Here is a 19,172-nt window from a genome sequence, read left to right as displayed (position 1 = left end):
AATCAGTGAAAAGTCAACAATCCCACATGAGTTGAAAACATAATCTTTTAGCTTTAAATCGGTTTGAACAATCAGGATAAGCACAAGTAAATACCATTTTGAATAGCCGTCATATCCACAATCTCTTTGCAGTGTAAACAATGAGTGACGTATAAGTGCAGATCACTTCTGGCGCTTGCGTATACTATGCCAGAGCACATTATGCGCCAGATGCTGTGTGCGCTCAGGACAGTAGGACATAGTGGTGAATCAGAGGTAAAAAAATGATATAAATACTGTTCAGTTTCTTGCACAAACTGATTGTTTCATGTCTTAGGACATCAGTGTATCGTCACGAGAGAAATACATACAAACAGATAGTTAGTTTAAACTGTGTTTTACTTGTGTCACCAGTGTTACTGATGTTTATCCAGTAACACTGGTGACACAACTCTACTGGACAGCATTTCCAATTATTAAAATTCCAATTATAAATTTATTTTTATAATGTGTACATGACATTTTAGATTTTTTTCCATATACATTTGTTTATAACACAACACTATATGAATAATTCATGGCTAAAATGTGTGAAAGATTTGTCTGATTGTCACATGGACTATTGGTGTGTTTTCAGATTGTCTGGCTGTATGGTGACAGAGAAGGGCTGTCGTTATGTGTTTTCAGCTCTGAGTTCAAACCCCTTAGACATGAGAGAGCTGGATCTGAGCTACAATCACCCAGGAGATTCAGGAGTCAAACTACTCACTGAAAAACTGTTGGATTCAACCTGCTCACTGGACAAACTCAAGTATGTCTACCAAGAAGATTTTAGACTTCTCTATTTCAGCTCCTCAGTGACTATGTGCTATATACAGTATATACTGTACACATATACTCATATTTACATACGTACACACACACACACACATTTATATACTGTGTGGAAATCTTAGGCTACTAGTATTTTCACCAGCTAAAAATATGTGTTATTTCTATCTTCTGCTGTAGTGTCAGTAGAAAATATCAGTTTATATTTCCAAACATTCATTTTGCCATTAATTGTAATAATTCATTTAGATTTTTGTTTTGCACAAGGAACCTGACAACAGCCAGTGCTCCACACATAGATCTGATCCTATCATCATCTGGAATGACATGAAGAAACAAAAAAAAAAAACTGAGACAATCCAGATGAACTGTGATAATGTCTCCAAGGTGCTTCAAGAAACCTACCTGCAAAACTACCTTTTCTGTTTCTTCATGTCATTCCAGACTGAATGAGGATGGGATCAGATCTCTGTGTGGAGCACTTGCTGTTATTACTTACAATTAATGGAGAAGATAGAAATAAGACAGAAATAACTGACATCAAACCATTCTCTCTCTCTCTCTCTCTCTCTATATATATATAACGATTAATTTTTTCAGTTTAACATATTAAAAATATTTAACACAATTAACGCAGGGGCAGGGATAGGGTTAGACACACCAATCACAACTAGGCCTGTCGTGATTATTAAATAACCGTCTGATCGCGGTTATTTCATCTAATCACAGTCAATTGAGACAAACGCAATTATTGAGCAAAGAAGGGATTGTGTTTTGCTTATGTTTGTTCATGCTGCTTCACAGAGTGCATGCTGTCTGTTGCCATGATCACTCATTACAAGCGCTTTTTGGGCTTGTTGTTTAAGCTTGGATGGAAAAGCAATCAGGTTTATGGAGCTAAATTAAAGTCAAATTAAGCAGACAAGAGTCACTATATTTTGGGCTTATTTTTAGCAAAAGCATTTGGATTTACTTCGTTTTTTATGGTTTCTACCAAGATCTGGCAACATGAGCGAGTCAATGCTCCTGTTGCTCTGGTACTGCTTTCCCTGTGATTCACCCATGGATTCACCACACATACTACAGAAGAGAGACACATCTATGCACGTTAAAAACCTCATTAACAACTAGTTGATCAGTTCGGTTTCGTACACATGCATTAAAGCCAGAGTCCGACCTGAGCTTTCCCCCCTTCTCCCAAAACAGCTTATACTACTATTTCAGATATTCAGTTTTGTATGTAATGGCAAAGTGGTAATATTTAGTTTAGTTTTTTTTAGCATTTTTTGTTTGTTAAATGTTTTTATTTTAAAAAGTAATAAACAGTGGCCAACGGAAGACTGTTCTGTTTGGTCAGTTTGCCTTCTCAAATCATCACGACTTGCCTAAAATAAAATCTATAGATGTAAAATCAGTTCAAGTATATAACAATACTAGCCTAAACATTAAACCTAGATAAATGTGCGTTATTAGGCACATATCCAAACATTTGTGCAGGGAGTGGAAGCTGAAGCGTGCTTTGACATGGAAGCGCCAGTGCGAACAGTTGATTTTTTTTTTTTCAGTGGAAACAATTTAAAAACAATTTACAATTTAAGATTTTTCTCACAAAGGTAAGAGTAATCCAAACAGGCCACATACTGTAGTACCCATGGTTTTTTGCTGCAAAACATGGTTTTAAAAAAACATGGTTCTGATGCTGTGGTTTTATTATAGTCATTTTGTAGTAATACTACAGTAAAACTGTAGTAAACCATGACTGTGGTAATTATGGTTTTTTAAAATTCATGGTTTTGACACTATGGTTCTACTATAGTAATATTGTAGTAATAGTACTAGAGTAAAACTGTAGTAACCACGCCTGTAGTAACAACATTTTTATTAAAGTAGTTTGTTTTACATAACAGGTTGTATTATTACATAACAAAAGTTGTGCAACGAACTTCTACCAAATAAAAAACAGAATAACAAGTTACTATTCTGTGATACAGACATTATTAAAGTACTTATATCATACTTGGAAAGAGAATATAAACTGTAACATATGTAAGAATGTGTTTTACCTGTGACATAAAATTACAAACAATCAACTACAATTTTTTTTTTTTTTTTTATATTGGAGATAAAATACTGCAGTGCAGTGGTAAAAATCACTAATTTATGTATAAAAAGAGCATTAAGTAACTTCCACTGTAAAACGGTTTTATCTCTACAGAAATTAACACTATGTTTATAAAAAAATAAACATAAATGTACACTACATTTATATCTTGTTTGGTCAGCAAAGCAAATAAACATGGCTCCTTTAAATACAGTATCATACAGCCTACATCCCTAAAATGTTTTCAAACACATCTGACATGAGCAAAAGCAGATGTTTGTATTCTATACTGTACATCCTACATAACAGATCCCACTGACAATCTTCATTTTAAGAAGGTTCCTTTCATTTAAAAGGTTTTAAACATAATACAAAATGTATTTACAAGAAATAGACAGTACTTTTAAGAATGTTTAAAATAATATTCACTCACATGAGATGAAGACTTCAAAAAATTTTGTCTGTAAAGGTGATCTGTGCTTTCAAAAATGTCTGCATGATGCTGCATCCATTCCAGTAGTTGTCAGTAAGAAGTCCAATGAAGAATGTCATATCGGCCAATAGGTTACAGTCCAGATGAGGCTGCACAGTTGTGTATGTTTCACCCCATATGGACTCAAGACCTAAGAAAGAGAAGAATATACCATATTAAAACACAGCAATTATTTACTTACATGGCTACTTTCCATGTAATAAATGTCCATTCAGATGATGTTATCACAAAATTAACCCTAACAGGGTGATCAGGACCCTAAAGCAAAGTATAAAGAATGTAGATTATATGACTGGCTGAATGTATTATCATTTATGTAGACACTCGCATGGGTTAACATAAAAGAAAAATCATTTTCTAGTCTCACAAATACCAGTACATCATTTAATTAAACAAATTGTGTTGAACTCGTGGGAAAGAGATGGAGAAAGAATTGGACTAAGACAATTGTGACCAAAAAACATACAGCATTTGAGTTCAGTCTGTAACGGATAATTCACCCCAAAATGATATTTTTTTCAGTTCTTACTCACCCTGGTGTTGTTCTTTTGTTCTTCTCTCTTTTGGACCACATGCTCGTTCATATAATGGCAGTAAACAGTGATCAGCTTCAAGTTTTAAGAAAAAGAAGCAAAAGTAACACATAATGATCCCATTTGACTTGTGCTGTGTATTTAAAGTTTTCTGGGCACATACTTTAGGGTTTGTTGAAAAACCCTCATGTGTATTGATCAGTTCTTTCCATACAATGGCATTCAATCATTTTCAAGCTCAGAACGTGACAGCAGACCTGCACAAAGACTACATTTTCCAATTACACTTGAGTGAGTGAGAATATTTTGAATTTAAAAATACAATTACTCTGTATTGTTTCCTTTTTTTGCATCCTAAGAGAGAGGAGCTAGGATGCAAGAGAAGGAAACAAGAATGCACAAATAATAAGGAACTGAGCAGCAACCAGACAGATAAAGAAGTATAGGTTTTTCTTACAAAAGGTTATCATATTTTTTCAGAAGGCCTGGAATATAGCACATGAGTCATATGGACTAATTGTATCATGACTGTCATTCCTTTTAAAGCTTGGAAATTATTGGGCTTTATTGAATGCCATTACATGGAAAAAACAAACTGTGTTCCACAGAAAACAAGTAACGCAGGTTTGAAACTAAGGGCTATTTACTCATTTTAATTGCACATGAAAAAAAAAGTTCCTAAGCTAATACAAATGCTGTATAACATAGCATTCAATAATTTAGAGTAATTAAATTAATGACTCTTTTGAGTCGGTTCTATTTAGTAAATAAAGCAATATGTCCTGTGAAGCTGTTGTTTACTTTAAGAGTTAAACCACAACATCAATGGGCTTGCTTTTATAAAACGGGTATTCCATAAAAATATGTATTTTAATATTAATTGTATTAATAAAATAAACACATAGTAACTCTCTCTCACACAACAATGTAGTTCTGATAGCAAAAAGGTTGCTAAGTGTAATGTTGAGTGAGAGGCGAGAGGCGAGCGGATCCATTTGCGAGCTTTTATTAACAGGACGAGACAAAAACATAGTCGAACAGGCAGGGTCAAACAGTAGCAAACAGGCGTGTATGGAGCAAAACACAAGAACAGTCTGTAAGGCAGGCGTGGGTCAATCAGCGGCGAACATTATCCGTAAAGGGACGAGACGAGAGAATAATCCAAGCAACGAGCTAGAGTCCAGTAGGCAGGCAGTGAGACAGACGAGACGAGAAGACCAGGCAAGGGAACTAAACACAGGGGAACTAGGAAGCTAGGGAACAAAGGAACAAGGGAACTAGGAACGATAACAATGGAAATCACAACAACAATACTCCATGGTTTGCAAGGGGAAAGACCGGGGCTTTTATAGCGCCGCTGATCGGTCACAGGTGCTGACCCAGTCAGCATGCTGAATGACGGGGAATGTAGTCCGGGGTGTGGTGCAACAGTCTGAGTGTTATGACAGGGTGAGAGTGACATCTGGTGGTGAGCGGACCGCAGGTCACCGACCAGATTCGTAACACTAAGCAACACAGACGCAGTAGCACAGTAATAATCACGGTAATAAAGACCAATGACTGACTAGAAAAAAATAAAAAATACAGTCCAATACACTAACAAATAATTATTATAATCCTGACTTTTGGCCCACCATTGAAACGGCCGCATGTGGAGCAGGCCCAACTGAACTACAGGGGACGCTGCTGCCATCAGTCCCAACAATCTCAGACATAAACCTACATGGACTGGATGCCCCAACCTGAATTGGTTCAGACAGGTCTGTAACAACTGTACACGTGCGGGGGACAGATGTGCCCGCATTGTGCATGAGTCTAGGTCCACCCCCTAGAAGGTCATTTGCTGACACGGCACCAGGATACTCTTTTGTAGGTTCGTCCGTAACCCTAGGCTCCTCAGGTGATTGAACACCAAGTCTCGATGTGTCAGAGCCTGATCCTGGGATCGAACTAATATATAATAATATTAGTTATTTTAAATTGTAATAATATTTCACAACAATTTATTTAATTCTATTTATTTATTTTTTACAACAGCATAGCCAGACCCTACGAACTAGGGCTGTATTTGATTCGATACATATGACAATGTACTACTTGATAAGGGAATTGATGCAGCTGTTCCTGTATCAGTTTCACACCAGGTGGACAGCAGTGGACTGCACTTAATTTGAATAAAACAGAAAAACAGTGAATAGAGTATATTATAGGCTACTACAAAGTTGAATCTGGCCACAGAGGAACACAACTGAGGTTGCCTGATGTAAAGAGACGTAATCACTGAAACAGAGCTTCACATTTGTAATATTGAAATATCTGCTGAGTGTGTTACCTATTTTTGTCAACCTGGCAACCATGTGAATGTGCTCTCTCTCCACTGTAGATAAAAGCACTGCTTTCTGAAAACACCATAAACTCACAGTTTAGTGATCTACACTTCATATTCTATTCTCAGAAAAGTGTCATTGATCAAGTGTTTATTTATGAGAGAGAGTCTGTGTATGTATGAATTAATTCCATTTTGCTGTGTTTATCATTTATCAGTGCAGCTGTGACTTTAATTGATTCACATAACAGTGATGTTACAAACTCTTTGCAGAGAAAGATAATGCAGCTCTTCAGCAGTTAAAATATTTTATTGGTAAAATTTGCAGGTCAGCGCTGAAGTTTGTGTGTGTGAATGTGTGTGTGTGAACTACAGTGAAGACAGTGCATTAGTTTACAACACTTCTCATTTTTATTTATTTATTTATTTTAAGGTAGAGGTTGTTATTATTTGTGCAGTGATCACCTACCAGCAATGTGAAGATGATTTTATGAATATATGACCTCAACAGTCTGCTCTGCCCGTAGTTATCAATGATCTACAGTATTCAGTGTGTAATAAACAGCTGCTTCACTCAATTCTGCTGAAATTCACTGCAGTCCCATATCCAGATACACAGCCCTACTAGCAACCACACCATGTACCCTAGCAACCACCTTGTCTACCTTGGCAACCACATAGCAACAACCTAGCCACCACTCCAAGTACCCTAGCAACCATATAGCAACACCCTAGCAACCACCTTGCGTACCTTTGCAACTACATAGCAACAGCCTAGCCACCACTCCAAGTACCCTTAGCAACCATATAGCAACACTCTAGCAACCACTCAGAATGTGTTATCAACCACACAGCAAGTAACTTAGCAACCATATAGCAACAGCCTAGCAACCACCCCAAGCACCTTAGCAACTACATAGAAACACTCTAGAAACCACCCAGAACACCCTAGCCACTACATAGCAACCCCCCAGAAACCACATTGAGTGTCTTAGCAACTGCATAGCAACCACCCAAGTACCTTGGCAACTCTCTAGCAAAAGCCTTTTGTTGACTGTCTGAATGTGTCTGTGTGTGTTTTCTAGTGTGGATCATGGAGGAGAATCCAGGATTACAGCAGGACTGAAGAAATGTACGTCTACAAACACACACACACACACACACACAGCTGTAGTGATTGTTGTTGTTATAAATGTGTCTGTTCTTGTGTTCAGATGCCTGTTTTCTCACACTGGATCCAAACACAGCAAACACTCGACTCAGTCTGTCTGAGGACAACAGAAAGGTGACACATGTGGAAGAGTATCAGTCGTATCCTGATCATCCAGACAGATTTGATGGATATAATCCTCAGGTGTTGTGTAGAGAGAGTGTGTGTGGACGCTGTTACTGGGAGATTGAGTGGAGTGGAAATGATTATGTGGATATATCAGTTTCATATAAGAGCATCAGCAGGAATGGACGGGGTGATGAAAGTTTGTTTGGACATAATGATCAGTCCTGGAGTTTGAGCTGCTCTCCTAACAGATACTCATTCATACACAATAACGTATGGACTAAACTCCCTGTGAAGCCCATCATCAGTAGAATAGGAGTGTATGATGATGATGATGATGATGATGATGATTATATCTATAGAATAGGAGTATATGTGGATGTGAGTGCAGGAACTCTGTCCTTCTACAGCGTCTCTGACACAATGAGTCTCATCCACACAGTCCAGACCACATTCACTCAGCCGCTCTATCCTGGGTTTAAGGTTTCTATTGGATCTTCAGTGAAACTGTGTTGATGAATGAGAATAGACTGATGAGAGATTGTACCCATAATGCTTTGAGCTGCTGATGAATCAGTAAGAGTGAGATGTTATTGAGTCTCTTCATGACATTAATACTGCAGCTCAACTTCTGTCACTCAAATAACAGAATAACTGTGTCAGAAATCACATATAGACAGTAACATCAGTGTCTATATTTGTTTTTATTGTTGTGTCTCATCAATCATTTGTTTTAGTGTCAAAATGTAAAAATGTCACAATTATGATTGAAGAACATGCAGTTAATTTCTCTATTTTTTGTACAGAAATAATAAAACACAATGACAAATCAACTAGAGATTTTAATTGATGTTTGTATCATGAATATAATCAATTCCTCACAAGACTGAAATGAGTTTCTGACATTATAAAATATTACATTAATCATAACATTTAGTAAAATATGTTATTGTAACTACAGTAAAGCTGTATTAAATGATCTCTTTTTTTATTAAGATCTCTTTTAATAAGAGAAAGAAGCTGTCAGAATACATTTTAAAATATGTTTTGAGTTTAATGTTTTAATCACAGTATATTTATAGACCAAAATCATATTTTTATTTACTGTTTTATTTAGTTTTTATTTTCTTGTTTATTGAATTAATATGAACAAGTATCATATTATAGATATAATGCAAACAGTACTTCAGCTGACATATTTGTATCAACACTTTTTATTAACCCTTTAATTGTCACTCACATTTTTGAGCACAGACATAAAAATGCACTATCCAGACTTACATTTTTATAATTCATGAATGAAAACATTTTGTAATATGATTTTGATGTACATTTTCCATGGTAATGCGATGTCTGATTTAAATTGCCTTTCAAAGGATGAATTTTGAGATTTTAAGTTTTGAACTGATATATAATTTCTTATGATTTCTAAAGTGTGACAGGGAAAAAGGCAACAAATAAAGTCTTTTGTGACAAAGGTCAGAACTCATGTTATGATTTTTTAAGTTGCACTCTTGACATATATTAATCTATTACTTTTCCTACATAATTTGTAACACAAAAATATGCTAAAATATCTATTTAGGAGTCTTAGACCTTTCCAACGATTTATAGTTTGTCATTATTAGGATTTATTTGTAATATGGTGAAGTAAACTTAGGCATCCCACAGAGGGGACGGTGACAGTTAAAAGGTTAATTGAAATTATTTCAACTTCAATTATTGCAATTATAACAAATCAATAAAAAATATGTTATGATTATAATAATACTCCTGTGCTCTTAAATAAACAGTATGTATGCATGTATGTAATAATGCATTTATTAATAATAATAACAATAATAAATATTAATTTTATATAGTAAAAAAAACTATGAATATTGCAATAATCATATTGCCCTTAAAAAATAAAAAGTCAGCATTTAATAATACAATAAAATTATTTTGTGTATTTTTAATGTAAATTATAACAAATATTATAATAAAAAAGTGATTGCAATAATCATGTAACACCACGCCAGCGGAGAGAGTACTCTGCTGAATACTGACTGTACACCGCTCCCTCTGCTTCACAGGTTACTTCCTGTTTGTATGGTATTTAGCAGGGCCTGGCTAACAGTATTGCAAGTTCATCTGACCTACTGAGCGTTTATATTCATCATCTCATCTATCTTGTGTATGACCATTGCCTGCCTTGTTTCGATTACGTTTATTGGATTACCCTGTGCTTGTTGTTTTGGATTGGACTGCCTTTGCCTGCCTCACATTTACGATATCTGACTACTGGTTTGGACTTGTTTGCTGTGGATTCTAGTAAACTACTGCGTATGGATCCTAACTCCGCTTCCGCCTCGTTACAAATCATAACAAAATGATCAATAATATTAATTATAATTCGATTATTCAAATTACAAAAACAAAACTTATTAATGCAATAATAGTACTTCAATTTTTTCTTCAATGAAGTCAATAGATATCTTCTTTTTTATTCATTAAAAGCCAAAATATTAATTAATATAAGATGATAATAAAATAAAGCTGTTGTAATTGCAATAATAATATTGTAATATAAAGTAAAAACTCAATATTCATTAATAATAATAATAATAATAATAATAATAATAATGAGAATTTAAATTTGTTGTTAATTTGTTGTAATTGTTATATTAAAAAAAAAAAAAATTACAATACTATTTTAGGTATTATTGTTACATTATTAAATACCCCTTTTTATTTTACAGTACAGTTGGATTATTACAATTGTATTTTTTTTCTCATTTGTTAAATTAATAATAAAAAATAATAATAAAAAAAGAAAACAAAATAATATTAAATATTATATATTTTTAGTTATTATTTTTGTTATTATTATTGTTAAACAGAAATTCTATTTTACAGTGCAATATGTAACAGTAATTTAAGAGTTGTTATTTATTTGTGTAATTGGTATATTCACAATAAAGTAGAAATAATATTTTATATAGTATTACTATAAATTGCAATAATAATAATAATAATAATTGATGTTGATGTACATATTGCAATTACAAAATAATTAGTTATCTTTTAATAATAAAATCTAATAATAATAATAATAATAATAATAATAATGATGATGATGATGATGCTTATGGAGGGCCAAATTACTCAAAATTAAATAATTAAATAAATGTTTTTATTTATATTAAATAAATTTATTTATTTATTTATTTATTTACACATTTATTTCTGCATTTATTTATTGCCTCCACATTTCATTTTGAGGTTTGCAGTTGTCAGCACATCACTCAACAATAGTGGGTCAAGTTTCCAGCTTGATTTCTTTTGGCCTTTCCAGTTCAGGTGCCATTTTCATGTTTTTCGCATCACAAGCTATAGCTGATAGAGGATGGCACAGTAAAAGATCTGTCGTTGACTCGTGCGGATAAAGTGACATGGCATCTGACGCACGCAAACCATTAGCCCAGCTAACAAAAAAAGGTCACCACAACATCCCCTGAATGGCATCTGTGAACGTTCCCTGGACGTCATCGTGTAGGGTTCTTTAGACGTCATGAGGACGTCGCTAATTCGTTCGCGGGATGTACCACGGACGTTCGCAGGACGTTCATGAAACATTGTGCTGACCTATAGGGAAGGGTCGCTACAGGTCATTTTAACATATGTAAACATGTCATTAGTCAGATCAGACAAAATTGAACAACCCAAGGAATAAACACACAAGCAATAGTACGTTAACAATACAATTCTTTTTTTGGTTTGTGTGTGCGTGTCTGTCTGTCTGTCGTCTGTTGTGTGTTCCAGATGTTGGGTGTTATCCAGGTCTGATTCTACCCTTACGTTCAAAACTTAAAAAAATATAAATGAGCAAAAATCAGCAATGGTTTTAAACCTTGACTTAATATTGTATCAAACTGAATCAACTGAATCAACTCATTATCTGCGCAAATGCGACCAGCGTAGAATTTCCCGATTGATAGCCTACCTCTTATGATTTTTATTCCATTGTTCCTTTTCTATGTGTGTTTATTAAAAATGCACTTCACACAAAAGTGCCAGCATATCGCTGTTTGTTCATGTAGTGTTGCAATTTCAATCACTATAAACTTGTGCCTTATTATTTAACAATAATAATAATAATGTAATTATATAAAAGCATTATATAAACTTGTTTAAAAAAAAACTGACTTGAAGCACACACAGATCGCTTAGACAACACACAGCAAATGTTATACCTAATAGGACGTTCGCAGCGTCCGTTTGCTAGGACATGGGCGTCTCAGTGTGTGTTTTTACCATATGGAAATTCAATATTAACGGTGAATATTTCAATATTGTATACGTTTAATCACTTCAGCTTTACATGCTAACGTTAGCTTCGAAAGTGTTTTTTTATAGGCTAACGGCCAGCTGCCGTTCACGACGGACAGCCTCAGCAAACTTTTTAAAAGCTAAACTTTTCATAAAATGTAAGTATTACGAGATACGCAGTGGTTACAGTACCTAATGTCTACAAGTATAAAAGCATAAATACCTTTTCGACCGGACAAAAGCAAAAACTCAAGGCCGTGTCTGGCGAAATCACCATGACCATTAACTGTCACTCAGCAGCTCAGCGTTGCCATGGACACATGCGTGTACCCTAAGTGACGTCACTCGATCACAAGCTCATTTGATTGGCTATATTACACTTTTATTTTTGCGCTGCACGTACAACAGTCTTAAATGCAATAACTAAAAAAGTAATTTTCCTAAATAACTTTTTTGTCAGCTTACCAACAGCTTGATATGTAAATATTAAAAAGTAAGAATTCATTTATTTGTCTTACCTGTGTTATTTTCCACTTTATTTTCTGTTCTTTATGTTTTCTTTGGCTGCATTCACCATTCTTCAGGGATTCAACCTTATTTTATTTATGAATGGGGAATACATAGGGCCTGATTGTAGCCTATGTTCAATTACATTATTGAAATATATCTTGTTTTTGATGTTGAAATGCTGAAACAGACTCGTGATTTGATTACATCTTTAATTACAGAAGTTACTTTTTCTTTTGTAGAAATGAAAGTTATTCATTTTACAATGAATTCAAATACATAGTTTATACTACAGTATAATAATAATAATAATAATAATAATGTCAATCTTTCCAATTTCCATTCTATTATCACAGTTAAAAAAGGGATTTTGTGTTAAGGAATAATACCATTTAAAATCCAATATGGGTTTATTTTTTATTTATTTGTCTTTAATTTAATGGACTTAAATTGAACAAATACTCGATTTCTTACAAAGAGCTGCTGAACAGTAAATCAGATGAGTTGCTTTATGAACAACGACAGTGATCGCAACGAGTCATATCACAGATTAAATTTTTAAAAACATTTTTAAACGTGTTACTCATGTTATGGAAACAAACAATGGTCTTCTCAAATTTGTCAATAAAGCTCAACAAGCAGAGTTCCAGATGTCAAAATAAGACTTTATTGAACACAGCAACAAAGCCGGGATGACAGCCGCCACATCTGAGTCTTTGTCTGTCCGGTTACCCATGCTTATACCCTGTTCTTATCAGTCTTTTCAACCAAAAAATGATAATTCGGCCTCCGATTGGTCTTACTACACTACTTTGAACCATTTTCCATTTCATCCTTAGTCTCACCCTCTCCCAAGATGCAGGTGTGCTCATGGCCATTCATTATACTTGTTTGTGCCACCCTTGTCATATTCTTGGAAGTCACCCAAAGTTCACTGGTTCACTCTAGTTCATTGGCGCTGCCCAATGGAAAGCACCATACTTGCCCATTTGAGGGGAGCTAAGACTCACAGTCTGTATTAACCCTTTCACGCGTACGATCACACTGGTGTGATCATTCTTGGCTGGTCCCTGGAGCGTACGATCACACCGGTGTGATTCGAACGTTCAGTGCGTCACGTGATCAACCGCTGAATTCAAATCTGCTTTGGCGCTTTGGCTGGCGCTGAGCCAGATCGGACGCGCTGAGCGCTTGTCATATTATCGCAACTATTCTGTGTTTTCAACAATAAAATGCTTATTTTAGGTCCCAGACATTTACATACACATACGTCCTAGTAAAACGATGCCTTTATATTTAGCAAAATACATGCCGATGTCTATGGCAGCGGCAATAAAGATCCTTACGAAGGTTATCTGACGACATGTTTTATTTATATCATATACACATTGTGTAGGTAACTATAAAGTTTACTCTGCTCTTCTCCAAGTTCACCAGAGACTTACTTTAATGTTTTTCGGGAGGAGAGGATGAATTTGCGTTTTGTAAATCCCACAGCTCGGATTCAGCGCGAACAAGGCGGCGCCCATCACTCGGCATAGATCAACTAACACGCTCATTATAAAAGTGTTTAAACCTCCAAATACATTTACTTGCACATATTTCAGAATCGAAATATAAGATATTTCATAATACAGTCGGCACGTTTGTGAAAATTAATAATAAAAAGGGGAAAAACTATATAAAAGTGATACATGTGTCATACAGCGCTATTGTGGCTGCGTTGTGTCATGTGACAAACATGACGCATCACCATGGAAACAATAAGGCTATACGTTCTAAATAACGGTCGCCTAAAAAAAACTCACTCTGGGGGCTCAGCTAGAATATTTTAAACTCACGTGTGAAAGGGTTAAGACATCCAATATTGATGCAATCATTGAAACAATCACAATAGAACTAGGATTGACAAGGTGGCTCCGTAAAGATGCTAAGCACAATACAGTACTCGGCCCGCTTCTCGTCTCTCTCGCTCCGTTACAGAATACTTGGCCGCAAAAAGATCCAGCAGCTTTTCGGATGGACATTGGAAAGGTATGGACACTGCAAGACTCTTATTAGCCGTTGAGCAGGGCACATGATCGCTCGAGGGCTACATTCAAGAGTATTTAGCCATTGTGAATTACTCAGATATATCGGACTGTTTATCATTTACACTACATCACTGGGGCCCATCATACAGGCACATGGCTTCTCTTACCACTGCTATGCTGAAGACACGCAGCTCTATCTTTCATTTCAACCAGATGATCCAACAGTAGCTGCACGGATCTCAGGCTGCTTGGCAGACATCTCGGAGTGGATGAAAGAACATCATCTACAGCTCAACTTGGCAAAGACTGAGCTCCATATTTTCCCTGCCACTCCAACACTACAGCATAACAATTACCCCATCAAGTTCTGCCAGAAATCTTGGTGTTATCTTTGATGATCAGCTGACTTTCAAAGACCACATTGCTAAAACTGCTCGATCTTGCAGGTTTGCCCTACACAACATTAGAAAGATCAGGCCCTTTCTAACTGAGCAGGCCACACAACTTCTTGTCCAGGCCCTGGTCATCTCCAGGCTGGACTACTGCAATGCTCTTCTAGCCGGTCTTCCCTCATGCGCAATCAAACCTCTACAAATGATTCAGAATGCAGCAGCACGACTGGTCTTCAACAAGCCCAAAAGGGCCCATGTCACACCTCTCTTTATCACCCTGCACTGGCTCCCAATTGCAGCTCGCATCAAATTCAAGACACTGATGCTTGCATATAGAACAACCACAGGCTCGGCGCCCGCCTACCTCCACTCACTGCTACCAATCTACTAGGGGTGTGCAAAGCAGCCGGTATTTGTATCTGTATTTGTATTTGTTGAGGGGAGAAAAGTATTTGTATTTGTATTTGTATTCGAGTAAAATTCAAAATAGGCGTAAAAATCCAGTTTTTTTGCGTTACACTTCTACACACTTTTTTTGGCTGGTGGAGGACCAAGAGATCTCAGCAGCAGCCACACTCTTTTCTATTTGGTTGCCCAAATCCATGTGAGGAGTTCCAACTAAGTTAATGAGTGACGGGAAGCTATGCTAACGTGAACTGGGGAGTCGCTCTCTAAACGTGGGGTATTAAAATTGCTTTTGAATGCGCGCGCGCGCGTTTTACTTTCGGTTTAGTTTTAACGATGGCGCAAAACTCTCTGCGGTGCTGAGCGTGCATTCCACAATACAAGACATTAATTTAACAAAACTATTCAAGTGGTGGGACACAAACGGGATTTTGAAAAGTGTGTCCCCAGTGGAAATTACGCCCCTGCGTGAGTGGAGTTATAATTTGATGTGAATGTATGCCAGAATGTGCGCTGTAGCACAAATATAGTATATTTCTTCAAAAGCAGATTGTGGAGACATTTTAATTGTCCACAATCAAAAATCGTCATATCACACACCCCTAATTGCAATGTAGTTTGTACAAATCTGGAACAGAGGTTGGTTAAGAGAGAGAGAAAAAAACGGCCGGTTCCGAGTTTCAGCGGAGGGCAGTGTCAGTGACAGGGAGTGATTGACGGCTAATATCTAAAATCTGTTAAGAATGTAAAGATCAAGTTTAGTTAGTTATGTAATGTTGGAGAAAACGGCGAAACTGTCACTGTATCAGCTCACAGCAGTCTGGGCAGTAGTTAGGCTAGCGAAAGTTTTGTAAAGAAATAAAAACAAGTCGCACCGCAACGATTTCTCGCACTCGCACAAATGCTTCCAAATATATTTTGCGGTCGCGCAGATTAAATTTTGGGAGCATATGCCCTGCCCCCAACCCCTCCGACTCCTGAATGTCACCCACTCACTCGCTCATGCGGGCATGCACTGCGGTCTCATGAGGAAACGCAGCTTTTTGATATAAAGTTTTTCTTGTTCCCGAATACAAATATTTTTTTAAGTATTTGTTCGAAATAAGTATTTGTAAAAAACACGCTATTTGTGCCTTTCCGAATACCGTATTCGGGTTCGGCTCCACCCCTACAATCTACACTCCCTCCAGAACTCTGAGATCCGCCAGTGAGCGACGCCTCATTGTAGCATTACAAAGAGGCACAAAATCACTTTCCAGAACATTCTCTTACACCGTTCCTGGCTGGTGGAATGATCTTCCCACCGCTATCCGGAATGCCAACTCCCTAACAACTTTCAAGCGACTGCTGAAAACCCATCTCTTTCGACACTACTTCACTTAAAAAAAAAAAAAAAATTTTCTACTCTTTTCCCTTTCTAGCTTGTACTTATTTGAACAATGCCTGTTATATGGTAATTTGAGCACTTTGTAGGTCGTTTTTCCTCTTTAGGACAAATCGCTTGATGTATTCCCCACCTGTAAGTCACTTTGGATAAAAGCGTCTGCTAAATGAATAAATGTAAATGTAAATGTAAATTGAATGAGTTTTTCTGTAATGCCGTTAATCAACCTTTACAGTCCAAACTTACACGCAAGGGTCGCCGTTCATCTCTTGCTGCATTGCGTTTAGCACTCCCCTACACTGTCAAAAACAATTTGTTGAGTCAACTTAAAATAATTTGTAACCTGGCTGCCTTAAAATTTTAGGTTCAGTCAACTCAAAAAAAAATTATTCAACTTGAAATGTTAAATTATACTAAGTGACAACTTAGATATTTGAGTTGAATCAACTTAAAATTTTAAGGCAGCTGGGTTACTCACCCATCTGTTAAGTTCAGCAAACACAAATATCTAAGTTGTTACTTAGTACAACTTAACATTTCACAAATTGACTAAACTTATTTTAGTTGACTGAACTTAAAATTTTAAGGCAGCAGAGTAACGAATTATTTTAAGCTGACTCAACAAATTGTCTTTTTTTATTTTTTACAGTGTAGTGTTAGCAGCTGTACAGAGCCACTTTGTTAATCCTTAGCCTAGTTCTATCGTGTTGCTAGTTGGTTTATTCTAGTCTTGTATCCTCGCCTTGTGTTATCAACTTGTCTGCCTTCAGCCTGCCCTGGACCTTTTCGCCCGTTGTGGCTTTAACCCTTTGCCTTGTCGTTCAGACTTTGTTTGCTCCTCGTATGAACTCTCGCATGTGTATTGGATTATCCTTGTGCCTAGCCCCTTGGATTATGTTCGCCGTTTATCGACCCTCGCCGGCCCTACGGATTACTCTTTTGTCTTGCTCCTATATGCCTGTTTCCCACTGTTAGACCCTGTCTGTATGCGACCATGTCTTTGTTTCTTGATCTTGAACTAAATGAAGATAGATGTCTTTGTGTCTGGTGTGTTACTGAACCAGTCAGATAAGAGTAAATTGAGAGTCAGTGAGAGTTTCATTTCATTGGCTATATGAAGCAGTTGGACCCGCCCTCCTCCTCACACATTACCCAGGGATGAGTGTCATTATATCAATATATCATTGCTTTCTAAATTGTAAAGTAGTATTTTTATTACTTTTCTTTGAACAAAATGAATATGAAATATCTCTTTGTAAATGCACGTTTGCAGGCTATGTTTTAAATATGTAAGATACAATAAGAACAATAACAAAGAAAGTACAAACAAATTAAAAAATCCAATAAAATAAAGATAAAATAAGAAATAAACAGTGCTTTAATTTCTGGATGGTCTGTTGACATTACTATACATACTATATATATATATATATATATTTTTTTTTTTTTGATACTAAAATTAATATAGCAAAACTCTTGCTTAATTCAAATTCAATTAATATTCGAATGTATGAAATACGAGTGCATATATTACGTGACCAAAACTGGTTCTAGCATGTCACACACACGTTTGAGCTTTCGTTGTTACTGTATCACATCTTATGTGCGTTGATCAGTTGTGAATAAAAGTAAAAATTAAATCTGAATTTATGAATGATGAATGATTGTCGAATGATTGCGCTCACTTGTCGATCTCTTAAGTCTCTGAAAGGATCAGGATGAGCAAGCGACAAATAGCAAGATTTCATGTGTTGGCTCCTGTGGTAGCACATAGCAATGCTTGCATATAGGTGCAGTAAGGTCAGTTAAATCACATTTATCATCCGTTTTGTATGCAAAGTAATGGCATATTTCACTTCTACTGTTCTCTTTATTGATTAAATTTAGGTGCGTTGAGAGAGTTTCATCTGTGTGATCCATCGCGTTCTGTTGTCACATTTACCGGTTTCCACAACAATTTGGGAAGCACTGCCACCTACAGGTGCGCTTTGCAACAGCAGCATATGAAATACCGAATTGTGCAAAATTATGATATTGTACTGTTTGAAATATAATAAATACCGGTATTTTTCCACTACCGGTATACTGTGCATCCCTAATATATGCACCTGTAATGTTTGAGAGAGAGAAATTATACTGTACTACGAATCACAAATCCCACCGCTGTGTATGCCAGTGGAGCTTTGCTGGAATCTAAAGGGAAAAGTTTGGTACTGCAACCAAAAAAATTTTTTTTTGAGGTATCAACCTCAAATTTGGAACACAACTTCTTTAGATTCATGGCTTTCATGGCTTATCAATTGTTTTGTTCAATAAACTAAAATATATATTTTATATAACAAATAGCTCATAAATAATTTTTATAAACGTAAACCTCTATAACAATTTTTTGGTTTCATTTTTTTTACAACTTTTTTTTTAACTTCAACAATAATCTGCCAAGGGTCTTCTTTAAAATAAGACCAAATTTAGGTCTGTACTTCAAATTTTCATGAGGGTTTTTTGACATGGACATTTCTGTTCTCTATGAACCTTTGTGTAATTTTTTTAGATTGATGCACAAGGGTTCAGTAATCAAATGTACTTTACTGTAAGTAATGT

The 19,172-nt window shown here is 36.0% G+C and overlaps 1 protein-coding gene across 1 annotated transcript; it reads left to right on the top strand.

Moving 5' to 3' along the window:
* Nucleotides 1-581: 581 nt before the first annotated feature.
* LOC127160260 (stonustoxin subunit alpha) lies at nucleotides 582-8,985 on the top strand. The gene is made up of 3 exons (XM_051102921.1): nucleotides 582-790; nucleotides 7,349-7,395; nucleotides 7,478-8,985. Exons 1-3 carry the CDS (start codon nucleotides 594-596, stop codon nucleotides 8,053-8,055), a joined length of 822 nt encoding a protein of 273 aa, XP_050958878.1. The 5' UTR covers nucleotides 582-593; the 3' UTR covers nucleotides 8,056-8,985.
* The last annotated feature ends 10,187 nt before the right edge of the window (nucleotides 8,986-19,172 follow it).

The sequence above is a fragment of the Labeo rohita genome, unplaced genomic scaffold (assembly GCF_022985175.1).
Source record: "Labeo rohita strain BAU-BD-2019 unplaced genomic scaffold, IGBB_LRoh.1.0 scaffold_307, whole genome shotgun sequence".
Classification (NCBI taxonomy): domain Eukaryota; kingdom Metazoa; phylum Chordata; class Actinopteri; order Cypriniformes; family Cyprinidae; genus Labeo; species Labeo rohita.
The sequence above is the reverse complement of the archived record's forward strand: the minus strand, read 5'-3'. Positions and strand labels throughout refer to the sequence as shown.

Coding starts and splice junctions, on each gene's coding strand:
- LOC127160260 (XM_051102921.1), top strand. CDS start 594: ATGGACTATTGGTGTGTTTTCAGATTGTCTGGCTGTATGGTGACAGAG. Junction 791..7,348: donor TGCTCACTGGACAAACTCAA/GTATGTCTACCA, acceptor TGTGTTTTCTAG/TGTGGATCATGGAGGAGAAT. Junction 7,396..7,477: donor TACAGCAGGACTGAAGAAAT/GTACGTCTACAA, acceptor TCTTGTGTTCAG/ATGCCTGTTTTCTCACACTG.